Source organism: Orussus abietinus, unplaced genomic scaffold, assembly GCF_000612105.2.
Source record: "Orussus abietinus isolate OABI.00-Male unplaced genomic scaffold, Oabi_2.0 scaffold229, whole genome shotgun sequence".
NCBI lineage: Eukaryota > Metazoa > Arthropoda > Insecta > Hymenoptera > Orussidae > Orussus > Orussus abietinus.
The window spans coordinates 44518-68453 of NW_019394371.1; the positions used below are offsets into that span (position 1 = coordinate 44518).

At 36.5% G+C, this 23936-nt stretch overlaps 3 protein-coding genes across 10 annotated transcripts in view; 1 reads left to right on the forward strand and 2 right to left on the reverse strand.

The window, feature by feature from the left end:
* Nucleotides 1-2886: 2886 nt before the first annotated feature.
* LOC105698982 (anaphase-promoting complex subunit 2) lies at nt 2887-14071 on the forward strand. The gene is made up of 8 exons (XM_012423651.1): nt 2887-3032; nt 4082-4508; nt 5900-6138; nt 7615-7795; nt 8820-9045; nt 10964-11148; nt 12317-12862; nt 13542-14071. The coding sequence occupies exons 1-8, from the start codon at nt 2979-2981 to the stop codon at nt 13979-13981; spliced, it is 2298 nt and encodes a 765-aa protein (XP_012279074.1). The 5' UTR covers nt 2887-2978; the 3' UTR covers nt 13982-14071.
* A 195-nt stretch (nt 14072-14266) lies between these two features.
* On the reverse strand, nt 14267-18289 carry LOC105698983. The gene is made up of 4 exons (XM_012423652.2): nt 17985-18289; nt 16362-16507; nt 15964-16036; nt 14267-14513 (listed from the first exon to the last, which is right to left on the reverse strand). Exons 1-4 carry the CDS (start codon nt 18192-18194, stop codon nt 14325-14327), a joined length of 618 nt encoding a protein of 205 aa, XP_012279075.1. The 5' UTR covers nt 18195-18289; the 3' UTR covers nt 14267-14324.
* A 2779-nt stretch (nt 18290-21068) lies between these two features.
* The window catches only part of LOC105698986 (carcinine transporter), a 45267-nt gene continuing 42399 nt past the window's right edge, over nt 21069-23936 (reverse strand). For all 8 annotated transcript variants that reach the window (XM_012423655.2, XM_012423656.2, XM_023432052.1 and 5 more), the window contains 2 exons: nt 21433-21787; nt 21069-21306 (listed from right to left, as the gene is read on the reverse strand). In XM_012423655.2, coding sequence (XP_012279078.1) covers nt 21294-21306; nt 21433-21787 — 368 coding nt within the window. In that variant the 3' untranslated portion in view covers nt 21069-21293. The remainder of the gene's footprint in view (nt 21307-21432; nt 21788-23936) is intronic.

Genomic DNA, 23936 nt, shown 5'->3' on the forward strand with positions numbered 1-23936 from the left:
GCACATTTTTCAGCCTCCTGATTGGTAGGTCACTTGCTTCACATTTCCTGTCTGCTCTAACTCAGGGTTCCCCATTTTTCAAGGTTTGTGATGTATATTATTGTAAATAAAGCAGTTTACCACCGAAAATCGTAGAAAACCAGTGAATTACGTTTCCAATATCAAGAATGTCATGGACGGACGACATACGGTTTCTGCTAGGTCATGAACTTCTTTCAGCACATATGTAAACACGTAAATGTTTGTAAGAAAAAATAAATTATGCCGGTGCTTGCGTTCAAACTAGTTAAAAATTTAACGTTTCCAATATGGCGGATGCTGTAGATGTATGGTATATGTATCCGCTAGATTATGAACGTCTTGCAGCATATATGTAAACATGAAAAAATTGCGAAGAAATAATTAATTCGACGTTTGTGTTTAAAATATTTCGATTTAACCCTTCTTAATGTCAAACTTCTTCCTTGATTTATTATATTATATTTAGAAATAGAAGGGCGTAACATACTTTGCGCTCCCGTAGAAAACTAGAGACGTATTATATGTTGTAATATACATATATACACTAGGTGGGCAGAATGGTATATTTCTGTATAGCAAAATCATGCTATAAGTTTGGCATTATTTATCTTTAATTATTGTACTCCGTAAATATATAAGAATAGTTCTCTAGGAAGAAAAAAATGTGTAATGGGACTATACACGTAGTAGTGGGGTTGACTTCAAGGACAGCTCGAGCCGACCACGTTGGCGAGCGTTTTTCGCCATTTTCCGGGGTTCCCAGCCGCCGGGGAATTTTTTTCGCGACTGCGACTTCTGCAGCTCGACGGGGAAGGTTCTTATCTTCAAATTGAGCTCTCGTGCGAGTGGATGCGATTTTTTTCAGAGGAGATACGCGTTTTTGATGTTCGAAATCGTTTTTGGCGTTTTCTGGCGTTCCTAGGCGTTTCTGGGCGATTTTAAGCGGTTTTCGGTACTACTTATTTCGTCCGCCGAAACAATAACTTTACAAAAAAAAAAAAGAATTGTACTGGAGCCGAGAAATTTCTTTGGCGAGAAACGTCTAGATTGCCGCGAGTCATTCATTTTAGTCTGGAAAGTGAATTATTCGCTCAGCGTACTCCCGGACGCCCGCGATCGTGATAAGTTTCTTTCAGAGATGCAAATTAATTAGACCGCGCTTGGGAATCTGGATAATTGTGCAATACGTACGGACTGCGCATCCTCGGAGCGCAGGTCGTCGTTTTGATAGCTTTTGAATCTGTAGGAGGAGTATTTTTTTTTTTTAAATCGAAAAATCAGGGGATTGCCAAGAGTTCGAGACGTAGGGGGCTCTGCCCGAAGAGACTACAAGTGTCGAAGAGGCTATATGTCGAAGCGGCCCCTTAAGAAGAGGGCAACTACGATGGCCTTCCATTCTTTCGAATGGACAGTCATCCATTTTTTTCGCCACGTTGTCCCTCTAATGTTTTGTATATCCTTCTGTCTGGATTGACGGGGAGAGACGGTGAACTATCGTTTTCATGAGATTTTCTCGAGTCTGCATTTAAGCAAGATATATTTATTAGATTTTTGTCACGCCAAGTAATGTATAATTGAATACATTTTTACTGGGTCAATTATACAAGATCGATGCACTGCGAAATATTCTTGATTTTAATGGTAACTTTAGTAAGTCATTAACTCTTGAATCACCATCTCTTTCTCGCTTTCCCAATGGTTTCGTTTGTGCCTTTGTGTTCCCTTTCAGCTTTAGGTGGGCCACTTCAGAGAATCTGGCAACTTCCTGGTGTTTCTTCAATGTTCTGTTTTACCTGTACTTTTGTGCCCCTTTGCAGGTTTAGGTGGATCACCCGGAAGCAGCCATTTTTGGTAAAATCATCATGGGTAATTAATCGAAATCGAGCTTGCTGCACTTGGTAGATTTTAAAATATGTTAAAGGGTGTTTGTGAATTTTTTTCGCGATGCCAACTGCGTCCACAGTAGCTTGATCGGGAAGGTTGTTCGGTTTAAATTGATCTCTCGAGCTAGTGGCTGCGATTTTTTTCGGAGGAAACAGGGTTTGGAGTTTTTATGAGGAGTTCATCACTTTTTCAGCTTGATGGGGAAGGTTGTTCTGCTTAAATTGATTTCTCGAGCTAGTGGCTGCGATTTTTTTCGGAAGAGATATAGGGTTTTGGAGTTTTTGTGAGGAGTTCTTCACTTTTTCAGCTTGATGGGGATGCCCAGAGTTGTAACAGGTGGCAAGTGCATTAGCCGTCTGCATCCTCCACCGGAGGTCGCATAGGACGCGGTCGCTCGATCCTTCCCGTGAATCGCTCAACTCATCTCTGATTTGGCAGAGATGAGTTGGGAGATTGCCATAATGGTAAGCCGCCACCGTCAACTGCCGCATGGTAATACCATCTCGAATACGTGAGCCGCCAACGGCAACTGGTAGATGGCACAGCCATCGCGAGTGTGTGGGGATTGTCAAATATATTTCACCACTTTATTTATAATTATTGCTTTATTAACATAGCAAAAGGAGCGGATTTCCACGTGCGCTCTAGAATTGGTCACAAAGTCTTCTAATCGATTTTCAACCGTTTTTTAAACATTTTCCGACGTAGTCGTCTTTTGGTTCGAGGTAAGTAAAGTAATCTGCACGCGGGGTAACGCAGTTTACGCCGTCCTGATCGCATCGCGCTCGACGCGCGCTACGCCCCTGGTGGTCGATGGCCGGACTTCGTCCCGGGCCCGCCACAAGTGTGCGAGCCCCTACGAGAAATTCGTTGCGCCGCCCTTGTCGGCAAAAAACGGTGAAAGCTAACGTACGAAACCAGAGGGCAGCACGCGATGCGATCGCGCGACCCTGCCCGTGAGCAATCTCCCAACTCATCTCTGATAGTAGTCTCTTCAAGTCTCTTTGATGTTTGAATTCATGGATTATACTGTTTTCCTCATTCGGGCCGGTGAACACATTTGATTTAGAAAAATGACTGATCTATTGTCACGAATTCAGTTTGCCTTTCCCATTATCAACAACAAGGTTACTTTTACTATACGCTATTATTATGTATAATCTTTTTTGTTTCGACTTCAGGGATTGTTTATGTCGAAAGTAGATGAAAATCTCACAATTTTAACTTAATTGATTTGATGGGAAACTTGTCATAATATGTTTTGTTTGTGTTGGAATAAAGTTAAGCTAGGAAATTTATTTCACTGTACTCACTTTGTTTAATATAATGGTATATAATGCGATGACATTACATTTGGAACTAATATTTAACCAGTGGCATTTAAAATAGTAAGTGGTTTATAACTCGATTTATTAAGCTGATCATGGTTTAATATTTTATGGTTGTATAAGATTATATTACACGAGTAATAGCTATCATCGTAAGTGTTGACGTAAAACAGATATCACCACTATCATCTTGCAAAATTTAAGTAACTTCTTAAAAAAAGTCTTATGTACATTTATCGATATATGAACAATGTTTTTTCAAACATGTTACAGAAACCTTGATCACTTATTACATTGTAACTTATATTCATAGCTAAATTATGAGTTAAAACAAAAAGGAGGTAATGAAAGGGTCCATTATTTTTTTCTTGAGAAATATATTATAGTAATGACAGAAGTATACCATCGTTTCTGTAAATAATAATATTTGGTGCAAGGAATGCATTTAAAAAATATATGATTTTGGTTTAAGGGGATATTCGCTTGGAAATTGGATAAAATTATTTTATTGTTTGAAACTTATTGCGATCGATGTCATATGATAAATGGCAATGTCATACTGTAGTACATGATTTCCAACAATAAAGTTTCAGCAATTTCCAACAATTTCTAGTAGCCTCCATAGCGATTTCCTGCAACGTGTCATCTATTTCCAACTGTTTCTTGTAATATTTGCGATTTCCAATAACATTTTAGCGATTAAAAATTTGTTTGTTTTATAATTTCCAATTATTTCTGACGAGTGAATAATTATATATTATTACATGTTTTACAGTAGGTATGAATTCATTATGGCAACAAGTTATTGAATGTAGCAAATAATCATAAATTTCATTTCTATTTGACAGGTTCGGTGTAGCAATAGCGATGACGAATTTACGAAAATATTGGAGGAAATAAAGAATCTGAAAATAAATGCATCTGTAGAAGAAATGGTCATCTATAGTATCGAACAGTACATTAATCAAGTCGTTGCACCAATATTTTGGCAGCAGTTTGTGCAAAATACACCTGAGCGCAGCTTTGAACATTTTAGAAAAGCCGTTGATGGCTTATACAGCAGTTTGACTGAATTTTTGCCACTGATGAGGCGTTTGGAAGTACTGATGCAAAGTCGCGAACCCTCTATTACTTCCAGCGACGTGCTTTCGAAGTTCAAACTTCTTGTTAGGTCAGCATTGCTGAGTCAGCTGCCATTGAATCATGAAGTTATAGTCGAATATTTTTATAAAATCGCTTTCAATGTATTTTGTAACTCTGACAACATAACTCATGGTAAAGTGACAATTATTTCATGCACGTAATACATACGCACTCGTTTATAAACTGTCTTTAATCCTTTCGTTACGGCAATCCGCTCCGCCGGAGTAACGCCACTAAACGGAGCACCGCGCCGAAAAGTGTGCATATTGCACGTCGGTACATTGGTGGCGCTGACGTCGACTATAACCGGCGCTCGTACACACGGTCATCGGGTCATCGGGTGGATGCTGTCTATATCCGGCGCTTGTAACGAAAGGGTTACGGGGATGTGAAAGTGGCATCGGAAAAGTCAATTGTTCATGAACCTTTTCTACGAACAGGGTGTACCGAATCGTTTCAAACTTTACAACGTGGTGATGAAGACTATAAGGAAGGTCCTGACACTCATGAAATTTCCTTTTTTATAAGAAATTATGAAAATATCTATAAACAAATTTAAAAAAATGGAAATTTTATGAGTGTCAGGACCGTCCTTAAAACTTCCATATTCACAATTGTCAAGTTTGAAATGATTCGGTACACCTAGTTTGGAGAAAAGTTTCACGAACGAGACCTCTTTGATGCCACTTTCGCATCACCTTAAGATGAAGTGAAATCCTTTTCAAATCAGTCGATTCGATTAAGACGCTATTTCTTAAGGGTATGGGACTGAACCGTCTGAAAGTTTGACATACGATTCATGAACACCTAACACTTATCTTGACACTCACAAAATTTGGATTTTTTAACAAAATTTGTTTACTTAGCTTAGATGACAAATTGGCGTCAAGCTAACATATTTCGATCAACATACAATTATTGAAGGCTCTGGGATGAGAAACTAAAGTGTCAGGACAATTGTACAACGATTTAAAATACTCTGGTAATCGATAAACTCGCATTTGAACGGAAAACAGGCACAGAAGTGTCTTATGCGCTTCTATGCTAAAAGTCTGATAACGCGAGATTTCGGAGAGAAAATTGAGTTGGCACTGAAATCATATGGCGCAGGGTGGCACTCTTCACTCAATTAGGGCATCAAAAACCATGAATTTAGGGAATTTCTGGAGTTTTACGTCGATTTCATTGTAATTATTGCACGGAAACGGCATATGGAGTATGCCATTTAGTACAACACCCAATATAATTTGACACAGTTGTTAATGTAGATACGAACGTCGGTAACGTAGGTATTTAGAAGAATCTTTTTTATCGACGTCGACCAAATTTCTCGACGTGTTGCACTTCACTTTAAGAGTTCAGACTGCTTCGATGCAATACTTTTTGAAAATGTGTCTTGTTCGAACTGACTAATTTCAGGCAGGTTTTACTTCTCCTTAAAGTACGACTGCTTTGACATGTAATAGTTATAACGTGAGAGACAGACTTGAAGATCAAGTATATGTTATAATTGTTTGTTTAAGATACTTCTCAAACGGATGGTTCTCAATGTGGAGGCTGCAACTACAAAACAGAAAATTGTCAGTGCCAAATTATAGTATACATGTTTCACGAAACGAATAGAAAGTTAATTGAACTGGAATTACTAGAACGATTAGTTGGCAACGTATTGACAAATTTAATACATCTTCGTATCAAAGACCACGTGAAGAAATTATGCAGCAAATCATTCGATCAGTCGCAACTACTTCCACTGGAACATGTAAGTAATCACGGTTACACGAGAACATATTTCCGTAATTTTCACATTTTTTAAATTACCTTTCTACGTGGAAATGGAGGAGACAATTTGGGTGTTAGTATTGAGAGAAATTTACTTAAATGTTTTCATTAGTGCAGATGTGTCATCGTGTTAATTAATTATTGACATTTAAGATGAAGTGAAACACGTCGAGAAATTTGATGAACCCGCCAAGTAGTCTTCGATAAGGAATCACTTAGCATTTAACATATTAGTAAGTGACGATTAGATTACAAATAATTGCTTGTACCGGTGTTTTAATTACGACCCTCAAAGAGCTAAGTGACGTACGTACTTGGTATTGTGATATGATTTCAGTAATTTTTTTGCAGAAACTTAATGTAGGACAGAGACAGTGATTTTTGTCAATGATATTCGCCGCGATCCTGTACTTGGCAATGTTTTTTTACACGGAGGTGGTTTTTTTTTTTTGGGGAGAAGTTACGGGTATGGTTTCGAACTGTTTGAAGCATTGACACATGACGGGTGAGCATTTAGGAATTATCCTGACACTTTCCAAATTTGGATTTTTGAAAAGAAATTTGTTAACTTAGCCCAGAACAGAACCAAAATGGCGTCGAGCTCTCATATTTCGATCAATATACAATTATTGAAGGCCTAATATAAGAAAAGAAAGTGTCAGGACAATTATACGACAATTTAGCGCACTCTGGAAATCGATATACTCGCATTTGAGCCGGATAAGAGCAGAAAAGTATTTTATGCTAAAACGATGGTACGAGGTTTCGGAGTGAAAATTTAGTTGACACGGAAATCACAGATGACGTAAGGTGTCACTTTGCAGTCAAAAAAGGCCTCAGAAACCATGAATTCAAAGGGTTCCTGGAGTTTTACTTCGATTTCTTTACAATTATTGGACGAAAACGACAATTGGAGCATGCCATTTAGTACAATACTCAATATAACGCGACACAGTTGTCAATATAAAAACGATCGTCGGCAACGTAGGTATTTAAAAAAAACTTTGTTACCGATGTAGATCAAGTTCTCGACGTGTTTCACTTCACCATAAGGATATTGGACCGAACTGTCTGAAACTTTGTCATATAACCCGCAAAGGACCTACAAATTATCCTGACACTTTCAAACTTTAGGTTTTTTAACAAAATTTTTTTGACTTATTGTCAGTCGTTCGCTTTTGCTTCTTGAGTCGAACAAAGAGATCGAATCGTTTCCTAGGCGATGGTAGGCGTTTCAAGATTGCCACTTTTATAGACGGGTCGATAGTTAATTCAGAAAAAATCCTATTTTTGCTATTTAAACCTTGTTTTGATATAGAGTGAAAGAATGAAAATTGTACGAGTATATCAGTGTTCTGCGTGGTAAGAGCGTTAGCGTCTTCAAATAATTGGAAACACGGTATTACTATTTTTTAAATATTCTGGTATTTTTTGTGCAATCTTAATTTTTGTTCAGTGGCTCGAAACCGTCGTTTTAAGTTGGCTGACGAGAATTTATTCCGGAGGATCATCTAAATCAATGACATTATGCAGTGCAGTTCGGGCAGCGATAAATAGATTCAAGCAAAAATTGTCGCATTACCTATACGAAGTGTATACAAGGATTAGAATCGAACAGTTATTCAATATTATTATCGGTAATTACGAACTTCTTGTAATCTCTATCAAAGTTGAGCGGGAAGATGTGTCACTTCATTGTCGAAATTGAGGCATACAGGGTTGGGTAGATATAATACGTCATGTAATATACGCGGTTTTCTACGTGTATATTACAACGTATAACACGTCTCTAGTGTTTTACATGAGCGTAAAGTATATTACACCTTCCTATTTCCAATTAGAAAATGAATATTAAACAGTGTTAAATTGAAAGAATTTTGAACGTAAGTGTCAAATGAATTAGTCCTTAAACATGTTTACGTATTTACATGTGCGATAAAAGACGTTTATAACCCATTGGATACATATATCATGCATCTAAGGCAACCGCCATATTGGAAACGTAAAATTCTAAACAATTTTGAACACAAGCGCCAAATTCATTTATTATTCTTTAAAAATATTTCCGTGTTTACAAATAAAAGACATTCATAATCTAGCGGATGCCGTTAATCGTATATCTGCGACATCCTTCACATTGGAAACGTAATTTACTAATTTTCTACGATTTTCAATGATAAACTACATGCTTTTTGACATATATTACGTAAACCAAGTAGCTTATCGTAGAACACCAGTAAATTACGTTTCCAGTATGAAGGATGCTACAGATGTGCGATATGCGGCATCCGATCGCTTATGAACGTCTTTTTGCACATTTGTAAATACATAAATATTTTTATGGAATAATACATTAATTTGACGCTTATATTCAAAATTCTTTCGCCTTAACACTGTTTAATATCAATTTTCTAATTGTATTTATTATTTTTTATTTAGAAGTAGGTCGTAATATACTTTGCGCTTACGTAGAGAACTAGAGACGTATCATATGTTGTAATTTACACGTAAAAAACCACGTATTTTACATGACGTATTATTTCTACCCAATCCGGGACGTGCCTCACTTTCAAACAATGGTGCGAAACATCTTCCTGCTCATCTCTGTTGCTATTCTTTCATAACGCTTTGCACATTATATTTAATTTTTTAAACGCACAGAATACCCTGACTCACAACCAGCGGTCGATGATCTTCGCATATGCCTCGAGAGAACGGATCTTCGGAAGCTGCTAATAGAAACACTTCAAGAGGCTCTTAAAACAAGACTTCTACATCCAGGAGTAAATACCCCGGATATATTAACAGCGTATATTGCGGCTATTAAAGCGTTGAGACAACTAGATCCAACTGGTGTATTACTAGAGACGATCACGGAACCAGTAAAGTAAGTAATTCGCTTTTTAAGGTGATGGGAAACCCCCCTCAAATCAGTCGTTTAAGTCGAATAAGACACTTTTCTTTTAACCGTTTCAGTCCCAAGCAGCGCGATCGCCCTATTTAGATTTTATGTTGAAAAAAAGTCAGTACATTTGAATGGTATGGACAACTGACGGTGCTCTTAGAGCTATTGAAATAGCGAGCACTATCGCGCCGTTTGGCTCTCTTTGCCCTCAATTAGGGTGGAGTGAAACATGTCGAGGAACTTAATCGACGTCGGTGAAAAAGGTGTTACTAAATACGCGATCCTACGTTGCCGACGTTCTTTTTTATATTGACAGCTGTGTCAAATTATACTGGGTTTTGTATTAAATGGCATACTCCACCTGTCGTTTACGTACAATAATTATCAAGAAATCGAAGTAAAACTCCAGAAATCCTCTGGATTCATACCTTTCTGAAGCCCTAATTGACTGCAGAGGGACCCCCTCCGCCATCTGTGATTTCCGTGACAACTAAATTTTCACTTCGAGACCTCGTATTATCGTCGTTTTAGCATAGTAGCGCGTAAGACACTTTTTTCGCCTTTATCCCGATCAAATTCGAGTTTATCGATTACCAGAGTCTTCTAAATTGTCGTACAATTGTCCTGATACTTTCGTTTTTCATATTTGAGCTTTCAATAATAGGATATCGATCGAAACATGAGAGCTCGACGCCATTTTGGTTTTGGCCCCGGCTAAGTTGAACATTTTTTTTCGAAAATCCAAATTTTGAAAGTGTTAGGATAAATCCTGTGTGCTGCGACGGGATTTATGGTCTCGCACCCACACCCTGCAAATTAGGTGCTCCGCGATAATTCCGAGTTCGGCCGGGCGATGGAATTTGAATACGAGGAACGGCTCGCTTTAATTTATTTAAGGCGCCAAGTATGCCTTGGCATACCGCGAGTCCGTCGATTCTTCTGGCTGAGATATTCAGGCTCCCGGAAAAGCGCGAGAAAATGCGACATCCGGCTACTCAGCCCCGCAAGGACCTAAGTGGCCGTGTACGGCACGGTAAAGATGGGGGTTCCGAAACGGCAAAATTTCGGATTTGGGATACGGACAGAAAAAAGAAGCAGATTAAAACAATACTTAACGAAAGCTCTTTTATTTAATATATGAAACCGAGACATTTCTGGACCCACCGGCAAATTTGTGAATCAGTGGGTCATATGTGATACGGAGGAGCCACAGGCTCCTTTCGAGAGATCTTTCCCGCGTGTCGAGGAGGGTACAAGTCACAATTTCTTAACAATTAAGAAGAAACGAATCTTTAATGAAATCCATATTGGGTTTGCTCACCAAGTTAGTGGCAATTCAACTACGGGACGTTAACAGGGCGTCAGCGACCATCGGAGTATCCTGGACAATGAACTCCGAGGATCGGCAGGACCACCGAATTGCGGAAAACCTCTTCCACCAATTCCGCGAGAGCCGCCGAAACCATGAGGCGTCAACAATTAACGGCGATTACGCTAGGTGTCAGGAAGAGTATCGCGACGCGGGTTATTAAATGCTCGAATTATCCTCCTCGACTCGTACCGACAATGGTAATGACCAGCAATATCTAAATAACAATTCTTATACTAACGAATTTTTACAACACATACAATTCGTGATCGCCCAAGATGACCCCTAGTGTCGCCAACCGATACTGAAATTAAGTAATGACAAAATTCGGTACTTACCGTCACCGATGCGCCCTTAATATTGTGACGGCAGAATTCTGCCACGAGTCATGTGTCAAACTTTTGGGCGGTTCGACCCAATCCCCTTAAAAAAAAAGTGAACTCTTATGCTTATTCGAATCGATTGATTTGATGGGGGTTTCACTTCACCTTAAGACAGAACTTCAATTATCTACTCTTATGACATGTATAGGATATACTTGAGGAGTAGGGAAGATACCGTTAGATGTGTAGTAAGCGGATTGTTGGACGACTCACCGAGTGACTTGGCCGACGAGCTAGTTAAAGGAGAATCTTTACAACTGGATGACACATCATTCGATGAAGATGATGAATCGTGGCAAAAATGGGCCCCGGACCCAGTTGATGCTGATCCATGTAAGCTAATCCATGTTTCAAGTTACTCTTTTAATTGCTCGCATTTCAATTTCGAAATGGAAATGGATACTCACCTGAGCCATTTCGTATATCGAAGAAGAATGTAAATAAATTTCACGAATCAGCAAATGTTACTTGACTGTAATCCATGATTTCTGAATGACTATACAGTGTTCTACATTTAAATATCAGAACTTTGCAAACGTATGGAAAACTGATAAATGAAAAGAAAAGGCCTGAAGGAGTTTCCTGGTTTTTGCTTCCTTTTGGAGAAAATGACAAAAAGCTCAAACCAAAATGTAATTTTTCATATTGCTCTCCCTCTACGCAGTTTTCTTATCACTCCATACTACTACCCACCAAGCATACTATGTTACAGTTACATAACACTGGAATAACGTGATATATAACGAATATTATTCAAAAGATATATTAACATCCAATAACGTCGAATTATTTTCGTTCGGTAACATTGTTACAAACTTGTTAGCATTGTAATTACATAATATTAACATAACATATAACATGTTACCGATATATAATATATACATTACATAATTCGTTTCATAACGGTGATATACAGCTGTGTAGGAAATAGTAAAACATATTTTACTTATATATTCCATGTATGTTAGATTACATGTTACAAACGTTATGTAACGGTTATATTATTGTTACGTAACCGTGTTTGATGGGTACTATCTTGATACATTTATTCCGTTGCGTATTCTCAGAGATGAGCGGGGAAATGTTTCACGCCATTGTTTGAAACGGGGGCACAGCCTACTGGCGCCCTCTACGTCCTTTACACCTCTGTAAAAATTGGAACTACTTTCAAAGGGGCGAAATCTTCGTGATCGGTAAAACAGGGCATACGTGGGTGCACGTCGTAATCTCAATCATCCACTCATAACAACTTTATTTAGTATTCGTAGTCTTCTTTCCTAACCTACATTGACCCTGATACTAAAAACGAAAAGGTGATAACTTCATTCTATCGATACTGTGCTGTATTTGAAATCTGCAGACGGGTTTTTCATTACCGATAGAGAACATTTCCCTCTTTGAAAGCAATTCCACGGCACTCCCGCGCCTCCCTTTCGATAATGGCGTGAAATATCTTCCTGCTCTTTTTCTGGTATTATACAAATCTCTGTGTAATTTACAGGTAAATCAAGCCAACGACGAATGTCGGATATAATTTCAATGTTGGTAAATGTCTACGGGAGCCAAGATTTATTTGTGAACGAATATCGGACATTGTTAGCGGATAGACTATTGTCACAACTGAATTATCACACGGAACGTGAAATTAGGCATCTAGAACTTTTAAAGAGACGTTTTGGTGAAAATCAACTTCATTATTGCGAAGTAATGTTGAAAGATGTTTATGACTCCAAGAGGATAGATGGAAATATCCAATCAGATACAACTTACAGTTTGGAGAAACAATATTTTTCTACGTCTGCTCTGATATTATCGGCGCAATTTTGGCCACCATTTAAAGAAGATTGGAAACTGGAATTACCAGAGTATGTTCAGAATCAATTGAAGAAATACGTGAAAGCATTTGAAGCATTAAAAGGAAACAGAACACTGTGTTGGAAAACACATTTGGGAAATGTCAATTTGATCATCGAGTTAAAAGATAGAAAAATTGACATTAATGTGACACCTATTCATGCAACCATCATCCTTCACTTTCAAGATAAACGTAAGATTATTACAATTCATTACCATGAGTTGTTATATATTTATTGTATAGGTGGGGAGGTAGTTATACGAGAAGGTATTCATTTCAGTGGAATTGTTCATCACAGAACAGGAATTTAAAATTTATCAGTTGCTTGTAACATTTAAGGTGTTATGAAAGGGTCACTCAATATTTATAAAAATAAATATAAATATTATTACAAAATATTATACAACTACATACATACAAAATATTTATAAAACTCTTCTCCAAACTGAGTGTATTGAATCATTTAATACTTCAGCGAGTGATTACGGAGGCCCTAAGGGAGTATGTGATGCTCATAAAATATAATTTTCCAAAAAACAATGTTTTTATTTATCCCAAACTAGAACCAAGAACACATGTTTTTGAAAATTAAATTTCATGAGTTTCACATTCTTCCTTAGGGCCTCCATAATCATGCGCTAAAGTTTCAAATGATTCGATGCACCCAGTTTGGAGAAAAGTATTATTAATATATATAATTATCTTTTCATATCACCTTAAGGTGATGTACCGAATCGTTTCAAACTTGATATTATTGGTTTGGTGCACTATTTAAAGAGTAAAATATTAATTGTCTTGAGAATAATAAAAAAAAAGGGCTAAAATGCGTTTCGTTATGCGTTATACAAGTAATATTAATTTTGTTTAACAGCCAAGTGGACCCTGAGTGAATTAGCTGACGTTATGCATGCTCCAGCTACTGTATTGCGCCGCAAAATTACGTTTTGGCTATCGCAAGGACTGTTAAAGGAAGTTTCTCCTGATACATTTACTCTACAAGAAGAAAGTAATTCAAAGCATCAGTTATTAACGGAAATTGTAGAAGATGAAGAAGTGGAAAGTGCCATGACATCTGCAAGTGATCAGAGAGAAGAAGAGTTACAAGTCTTCTGGTCTTATATAGTTGGGATGCTAACGAACCTGGATTCAATGCCTTTGGAAAGGATCCACCAAATGTTGAAAATGTTTGCGTCCCAAGGTCCCGGCACTGTTGAATGTGGTTTACCCGAATTAAGGCAATTTTTGGATAGGAAAGTTAGAGAACACGAACTTTTGTTTTCAGGTGGTTTATACAAATTGCCTAAATCATAACCGAACCGTGTATTATTTTCATAACGTGGTTACGTCATTTTTTCGGAATCATTTTATTCCGCAGGAAATAAAATTATTCGGTTAACCATAGTCATGCATTCATTTCTTTCTTCGGCCGTTCTTCACGCAGCTATTTAATGTTTTGAAAATTCGACTGAGGAATTTCATAGTTGGCCTTCGTTAAAAACCTATTTTGATTATGCAAATGACATTAATGTTGTGTCACGGCATATGCCAGTATCATGCAAAAGTTTTAGGAACAATCGTATAAAATTAACAGAATACTACATTTGATGTGATACACTATATATTTAAGAAACTTAATATATTTAACATGAGTAGATTAGATTGTAGTAGATTTCCAAGGATCATCGTAATTCTCTATAACTAATCCTTTGTCTCTGACCAATTTCACTTTGAAGCCGTTACTGGTTGAATCCATTGACACAATTTCGATGCGGTCGACATTTAGAAAGTCAGGATTTTGCAGATTCCTACCTTTAATTAAATCAAGTTGATCACCTGGCTTTACCTGTAAATATATATTATAAATCAGAATAAAAGGAATACGAAGAACAAGAAGAAATAGATATCGATCGAAGATCAAATATACAGTGTCGAAGAACTCATAGTGCATCCAGAAACTGATGGGAGTTGGCGATATATTAAGTCGAAAGTTCCTTTACCATTTTCATTCTAATGCGACTATTTACCGAGTTATTAAGGAGATGTTAAAGTGGCATCGGAGGACTTAATCGTTCATGAAACTTTTTTCTTAACTGGGTGTACCGAATGGTTTCAAATTTCACAACGTGAATTTGGGGACTACAAAGTAAGTCCTGACATCCGTGAAATTTCATTTTTTATGAAAAATTGTAACAATCCGTGTAACCAAATTGTTTAAAAATATCAATTTATAAACCGGCGCGCCATGTTATTGACAGTTATTTTTATGTTGAAGTCTATTACACTCTACCTTGAGAATTATACGGAAGGAAGCGTTCCGTCATTTCATTAGAATAATTATAGAGAGATGGAAGTAAAACTTGAGAATTATATGAAATCTCTCTCTCCCTCTACCTTGAGAATTATACGAAAGGAAACGTTCCGTCATTTTATTAGAATAATTTTGGAGAGATCGAAGTAAAACTGTCAAAATCCCATAGATTTATGATTTTTGATACTCTAATGGACTTACGGCGCCATCTGTGACGTTTAGCTGCAACTAAACCTTTGCTTGAAAAACACGCGTTACTTAGGGAACAAGCCAACAATCTTTTGCAATCGTTCGTCAAAGTATTTTTCATATCTTCGCATTTGACTCTGTAATATTTCATATCTACAGTATTACAAATTCTTCGAACTAGGCCCTGAAACTCTTCATTTTCGATTCTTAGCCTTTAAAAAGCATAAAACATCAAAAACGTGCACGGACGATATCAAATTGGCTCTAGTCCATGATACATACATTTTTTATAAAAAATGAAATTTCATGAGTTTCAGGACCTACTTTAGGATCTCCACAATATTCATGTAGTAATATTTGAAACGAATCGGTACATCCATTTCGGAGAATACTTTTACGAACGATTTGACCGCTCCTATACATATAAGCTGACCCTTTCATATCACCTTAACATTTTATAGATTTCCAATCGCATTGGGTATACCTTAAGAGTAAAATATCATTCGTGAGCATTGGTTTGTACAATGGATGAAACATTGATGCAGTGCTTGCTGAATCGTATATTCCCGTTATCACGAATTTATTTTTTCAATTTTTATCTCCATTTATTATCAAGAATTGATTTATTCAATTAAACAACGGTTCATATTAATATCTCTAATAGTTGCACAGAAAGAACGTAGAACATGTTATATGTAGGCAATTCTAGATGAATATATTACGAACAACGCCAGTAATCTTTCTCATATTAAAAGTTATGCGTACGTTGTAATTGAAATACAAGAATAGCACTTACCAGTTCACTCTTTTTCAAGAGTTTGCTTCCGTTTAATCGAATACAACTTTCGTAGAAAGCAGTCTCCACATTCCTAAAATTTAAAATCACTCAAGTAATATCTTGGCATGATTACACATGTAACAAAATGCATTGTTCACTATTCGCCACAAGTATTATTTCTTTAATTGGTTTCATTGAAATATTTCAATTGAAAGTATGCAAAACAATGAAAATCTGTTGAAAAGTATTCAATTTTGGGGATTGATTTCCCCCCTTAATTAAAACTGTTTTCCTATGATAAAAAATATGTCCTTCAGATATCGATGAAGAACCAATCCAAAAATGAACAAAACCGGAAGGGGCACTGAAAATCTTTTCTCCTTGTTTTTAATTTTTATAAAAAGAAAAAAACTTACGAGCGAGATGTATTGAGTCCAGCTTTAAGAACAGCATCAGCTCGTGCAGAAGGTACTGTAGTTTTTAGTACTTTGGAACTTTTACTTAAAGGAATATCAATGGCCTCGTCAATGTCCTCGGATTCATCTTCATCTTCCTCCTCTTCCTTAAAATTAGACAAAAACGTGTTGAAAATTTTTTCTTCAATTATTTATTTAATTTTCATTCAAGAGAATGAGGTATTTGTGAACGAAATTGTTAATCCGATCTTAATATCAAAGATTAGCGGGGAGATGTTTCACGCCATTGTTTGAAAGGGAGGCACGACTCACTGGCACCCACTACACCCTTTACACCTCTGTAAAAATTATAATTAAATTTAAAGGGGCGAAATCTTTGTGGTCGGTAAACAGGGCATACGTGGGTGCCACGTCGTAATCTCAATCATCCACTTGTAACAACTTTATTTAATAGTCTTCTTTCTCAAGCTACGTTCACCCTGATACTAAAAACGAAAAGGTGATAACTTCATTGTATCCATACCGCGCTGTATTTGAAATCTGTAGACGTGTTTTTCTTTACTGATAGAGAACATTTCGCCCCTTTGAAAGCAATTCCTAGGGAGCCGTGCCTCCCTTTCAACAATGGCGTGAAACACCATTTCTCCCCGCTCATCTTTGTTAATATATAACTTTTATGACTAATTTCATCTCTTGAGGCCGTTTATTAGTCCGATAAAGAAAAACAAGTCAATTGTATTTTAATATTCCATGACATGTACAAACATTAATTAAATGTATGGAAGTGAATAAAGAGTATCCAGTAGGATTGGTCGACCAAATAAAAATATTGAATATACTTTTTTAAATCCACGTGATTCTCAAGTAATCAGAAAACTAATCATTAATCTGCTCAATGTTAATAACATTTAAGGAAAAAAAAAAATCTATTGCCCGTGACAATTTTAACATGCAATTCAATGATTATAATGATTATTACTTGATCAAAGAAGCTGAACGCACAATCAAAACATTTTTTTCTGATGAAACGAATAAGTTGCCATAATGGAGGAAAAGGTGTTTCAAAAAGGAGCGTAATTACATAGAAAAGTAACTTATCATTTGTATTTTTAGGTGAATAGCATGTCTCAAAATAATCTTTTTGCTGTTACTTGTTGAAACACCCTTGTATATTTATCTTAACAATGGATTGTGAGTTAAATTAACTGCTCAATACATTCGACTAAACCTTTTCAATAAATGTTTATGAAATTCAATGACTGAATACGATTTGCAGGAACAAATTATCATAACTAAAATCAGCATTTGAAATCGCTTAGGGGAACTGAAAATATTTCTCAGACTTAACCATTTCAACAAATGTATTGTAGTTCGCTAAATATTATAAAAGTTCACTAGACATACGTAGTATGTAAGAAAGCCAAACTACGATAACTTTTCAACATAATTCTTTTAAATTATCGACAATTCATATTTAACTGATTTACGAAATCCTTACATTCAAAATTTTTCTCAATTCAATCATTGCCTCCATAGAAACAATGTTCAAATATATTAACTTATAACGCATATCAAATGTCTTATTGATAATGAACGTCAAGAAATAAATATGATGACAATTACCTTTTTTGTCACCCTTTTATCGTATTTAAACCGTTTTGTAACCAAAAAAGTCTGATCGTACGTCGGAGCTAACCTCGTAGACCCGCTTACCAGATTTGTGACAATTTCATTACAAATAAAATTATGTGACGAGACACCTGCATACTGTACAAAATACAAAGCTCTTTTCTTAGGAAATATAAAACGGAACGGTATAGTTCTGCAAAACATGATAGTTACAGCTACTCTTGTTGCTTTAAAAATTCATCTACGCGCATAATTTCTGTACATGACAGATCACTGCAGATTGCTGCAGATCACTGCAGATCCGAGGGTTGCACTCTAATCGGAGAAATTGGATGGTGTTTGCAGCGCCATCTGACCTCGTGGACGGAAGTGAGGAACTAATTTTGCGCTTGCGCGTTACTCATTAAAACGACCGACATCTGTATTATTTCTTCAGTACCCTGTGTACCCTGGCGACATCTATGATTTTCATTTTTTTACCTTCTACTCAACCTACCTTCTTCTGTTTATTTAAAATTTTTAAATGTCTAAATCATGAAAATTTGAAATAACCTGTAATAGCGGTAATAGATGTAATAATAGAGAATGTAAAAAAACTTTAGCAATAAATAATTACTGGGAAAAGTGTATGTTTTTATTTCTGTACGGAAGAAACCCGATACATTCGATGCGTTTTTTGTTACAAAAGAAGGAAAATTAGTTCACATTTCGTTCCCAACAATGTATTGATTTTATAAATATATTTCAAAGTTGCTATAAATTCGAAGTTATCATCGAATAGAAATACAACGAAACACCATAGGAAGGTATATTTATGAACACTGAGAGACATCAATGCTCTTCCATCCTGCACAGGCGATGTCGTATCTGCAGGGGAGGCATTCATGTCCGCCATTGTACATATATAGATATATGTAAATAACATTACCATGGGTTATGTTTCTTTGAAACTCATAGATTATTATCAAAAAAACGTTAATTTATCCCATTATTATTCATATTTGTTCATATTACGAACCCGATCAATCTAAAAATAATGATTTCAAATCATATTGAATTAACTTAACATTTATAATTAATAAGAAATGATTATAACTAAATTATAAAGTTAGAATTTTAAAGAAATTATTATAAATGTGAGATTTGCAGCTAATAAGTTACCTAACCTTATTAACTGCGAAATTTACAGTAATATTAGATCATATTTTTTTAAACAATTATTTTCTGAATTTTATTCAATTTAAATTTTAGGCGGGAAATTTGGTAGTTCATTCTTCCGATACTATAGATCCAGAGGTTGCTGCAAACACTAGTCTCGAGCAGAGATGAGTTGGAAGATTGCCAGGGTTGGGTAAGTAAAATACCCCAGATAATTTACGTGCTTCTTACAGTAAATTACTAGGTGTTTTACTCTAGTTTTATACGTGATGTAAATTACACGAATATGGGTCTTTATGTATCTGGATTTCCTGTTTCTACGGTCATACGAACTGAAATGCATTTTATTTCTTTTGTTTTTTACTAAAATGTATATTTACAAGTGAATTATATTTACTTTAGCTACTTTAAAAAAGTGAAGTTACAGTACCGCCGTCTTTGTCGGGTAATTTGTTAGGTATTTTACTTAAATGTTATGTAACATACGTCCCTTAAGTATTTTACGTTAAAAACTTCGAATGACGCGTCACTATTCAACCCTGGAGATTGCTCACGGGCAGGTTCACTCGATCGCATCTTGTGCTGCCCTCTGGTTTCGTACGTTAGGTTTCACCGTTTTTGCCCCCCAAGGGCAGCGCAACGAATTTCTAGTAGGGGCCCGCGCACTCGCGATGGCGGTGCCTTCTACCAGTCGCCGTTGACGGCTCACATATTCGGGATGGTAATACCATGTGGCAGTTGACGGTGGTGGCTTACCTACGCTTACCGACACTGTCCGCATTTGATGGTAAGGGAAGAACACTCGCGGCACCCTCTTTGACTTTACCCTTCACTTACCTTATTTATTTTATCCGCAAAGGATATAGGCAAAATTACAACGCTCGAGAGTTGAGGTATACTTTATATGCAATTTTTATAAGCTACGGAAATTAATAAAAATATTATGAATGTTCCCTAAGGAACACATAAAACCTAGATGGAAGGAGATACCCAGCAACATAGCTTGACGTAGCCGGTATGACGTCAGGTGTAACGTACGTGTCGCAAGTTCAAATTCTGAAGGAGGGGAAGGGTAGGCATGGTTTTTTATGCAAATGTTTTTCGTCATGTTTTACAGTTCATAGCAATCGCACAAAATACATTACAGTTATGTAATTTTTTATTATTAGTTCAGTTTTTCATTATTTGTTTTACCGTCCATTTATTAATTAATATGAAATTAATTAAATTCGTACCGTAAGATAACAGTATCAATCTTTCTTATCGTTAGTATTTTTATTTAGTTACCCATGTTGCTACCGTTATCTCATTTATTGCATAAATTTAAATTATAATCATCATTTTGAAAATGAATTAATGAGCTCGGAAGTTTAAAATCTTTGGTTCGAATATTTGTCCCGTACATTAGTAACTGTAACTCAATTTTTACTCTATAGGTACTTACAGAGATAACACTGTGTTGCTCACGGTATATTTAAAAATTTTACTGCGCATATATATAAAACTCTTCTCAATATTTCCCACATGAATATAATGCTCAATTACTATAGTGTTCTACATTGTTATGCTTAGATCGTGAAACTCCTCGTTTTGTGATTTCGTGATAAGTATTTTGACGCTTTCGATTGTGAATTTTCAGTTACCGTAAAACATCAAAACCGTGCACGGACCACGCCATGTTGGTTCTAGTCCGTAATAAATAAATACATTTTTTATAAAAATTGAGATTTCATGAGTTTCAGGACCTACTTTAATGCCTTCATATTCACGTGATAAGATTTGAAACGAATCGATACACCCAATTCGGAGAATACTTTCACCAGCGATTTGACCTATCGGATAAATAGAGGCTGACTCTTTCATATCACCTTAATCATATGAAAAATAGGTAAAATTAATACAAATCGTATTTCAGCTTAACAACTTTATTTTGTACATTGCGTAGGAGGAATGTAAAAGTAATGCTCGAGCGTAGCAAGTATCAGTCCTGTTCATGTTACTTGATTCAAAGAAGCTTAGTTTTCTTGTAATCAATTCGAGAGGTCGGGCCAAGTTTAATTGTGGATCGATTAGCCGTTTGATATGACCATCGACTTTAGATTCCAGGATGTACACTGATAAAATAACTTCCTTAATTTTCTATAATTATTTGTAATTTCTAAAAAAAAATAAATTCAGTTAGATAAGTACATTAAGTAATTTGCAGAATGAAAATAGCAGATAAAATGGGGCGATATCACGAGAGCAACAAATGTAAAGATATAGAATTAAGTAATACACTAACGAGGTGATTGTCGGGCAGGACCATAGATCAAAGTCAGCTCCAAAAAGTTCGCCTTCTTCAATTGTCTGTGGAAGATGAATGTTTAGGGTCTCGGGTAGAAAAATTGAAGTCAGTGCTCCTGCAACGCTCAATGAGCCCATGACAATCAGTGGAAGTACTCTTGAATATACAGCTAAATGCACTATGTATGGAAAAGTTAGCAGACCGATCCCAGCGATGAACGATGCAATTCCCATCGCTTGTGATCTCAATACTGTCGGAAGTAATTCGCCCACGAAAACATAGAAAACGGCGAAGGAGGCAGCGATACCGAATTTACCGACCATTGCCAATGACACGGTGACCCAAACTGCATCTGTTACAACAAGAAACATTAATTAACATAAGACACTTACTGAATTCATTGATTTTATATATGCATGTAATTGGGGAAAACACGCGTTTTCGTTTCCGTTCATCGTTATTATAACAAGACAAATCTGGTAAAAACAAATTTTCTTGCATGATACGGTAAGAGATATTTCATTGAAACATGCATCATGAACCTCGAATGGTAGAGTTTCGCGCCAAATACATATTTATATGCGTGGTATAGGCGTGAAACGTTCATGTAGTCTTTATCCGCTAAGTTTAGTCCGGCTCAACAAATTAAAATGTTAATTTGTTATTTGAACCACGTGGTTGGAAACGAGTTATCATGCAACGATTAATTAAGAAACTCGGTAGAGTTTCGTACCGAATACATATTTTAACGGGTCAGATGACCAACGTACGCCCCTGTACCATGGGCAATATTTCGGCGCAACTCGAGCATGTGGTGCTTGGGAGAGAGTAGGGAGGACCTAAGAGAGGGAACTGTGGACAGAAGAGCGTAAAGACTGCGGACGCTTCATTTAGATTTTGGAATTCTAATCCCGAAGCACCGCGCTTTGGCACTGGGTTTCTGGACTGCTGAATACGGAACATTGCGCCTCAATACTCGGTGTTCGATTGGAGTGCGAGAACAGGACGAATGCGCCCGAGTGGTTATTTAATTTTAAGACCTTAAGGTGAAGTGAAGTACGTTGAGAAACTTGATCGACGTCGATAGAGAAAATTTTTCTAAATGCCTACGTTGCCGACGTTCGTTTTTATATTGACAGCTGTGTTGAATTATATTGGGTATTGTACCAAACGGTATACTCCACCTGTCGTTTTCGTACAATAATTATAAAGAAATCGAAGTAAAACTCCAGAAATCCTCTGGATTCATGCTTTCTGAGGCCCTAATTGACTGCAGAGACCCCCTGCGCCATCTGTGATTTCCAGGTCAGTTAAATTTTCACTCCGAGACCTCGTATTCCCATCGTTTTAGCATAGAACCGCATACTACACTTTTTTTGCCTTTACCCCATTCAAATGCAAGTTTATCGATTACCAGAGTATTCTAAATTGTCGTAAAATTGTCCTGACCCTTTCGATTCTCATATCGGAGCCTTCGATAATTGTATATTTTTAATAAATCCAAATTTTGAACGTGTCAGGACAATTCTTAGACGATCAGGAGTGACGTGTCAAAGTTTCGGACAGTTTGGTTTAATACCCTTAAAAAAAAAGTGTTGTATTCGAATCGACTGATTTGAAGGGGGTTTCACTTCACCTTAATTCGAGCAGGCCTGGCAGAGCCGCCATCCCGCCTCCTTGTCAATCCTTTCCCTTAACATAACCTCCTGGCCGTCTTCTTTCGCATTTTGTTGTTGCGACAAAAACGCGGATACCTTTCAACCTCACATTGACCCTAAACCAGTCAATAATACTTAACGCATAGCGGAGAAAACGCCGGTAAGGCTGCGTTAGGCTGTTTGCGGCATAGCAGTCTTACCAGCGTCCCCTCCGTTGTGCGTTCCGTTGGAAAACGCGATTGATTGGCTATGCTTCAATTAGTTACTACAGAAAAATTATGCATTGTAGGAAGAAATACGACAGGACTTTTTGACACTTTTTTCAACAGGGATAGCTCTGCATAAATCGTACCTACCATTTCTGTTACATTCAGTAGATCCTACTGATCTACTTCAGCTTGCGAAAATATTGATTTCATTACTTATCAATTAGAATGATACAGCTTGAGAGTTACAAAAGTAAATAATTTATTATTTATTTAATCAAACTTTTCATTGATTACCAATTAAAAAAAAAAATAGATACAAATTGGCGCGTGACCAATACTGCTTAGCAATATAATTCGTGTTTGAAATATAATAACTGTTTTGTGTTATTTTGTGACCAGAAACATTTGTGATGATCTCGATATGTATGTTTATAAGATTTTTAATTATATGAATTTTATGTTTGAATTCATTAGTTTAGAAAAATTATCAATAAACCAGGACAGAAATATTTTGTTTAGTCTGGTACATAACAACTGATTCTAGTTGTTTTATGACTGCATACGTATTTGGAGAAGGGATTTTACATAGTATAAAGGTGTTTTTGATATCCATCTATCCAAAGATCGCGTGTGA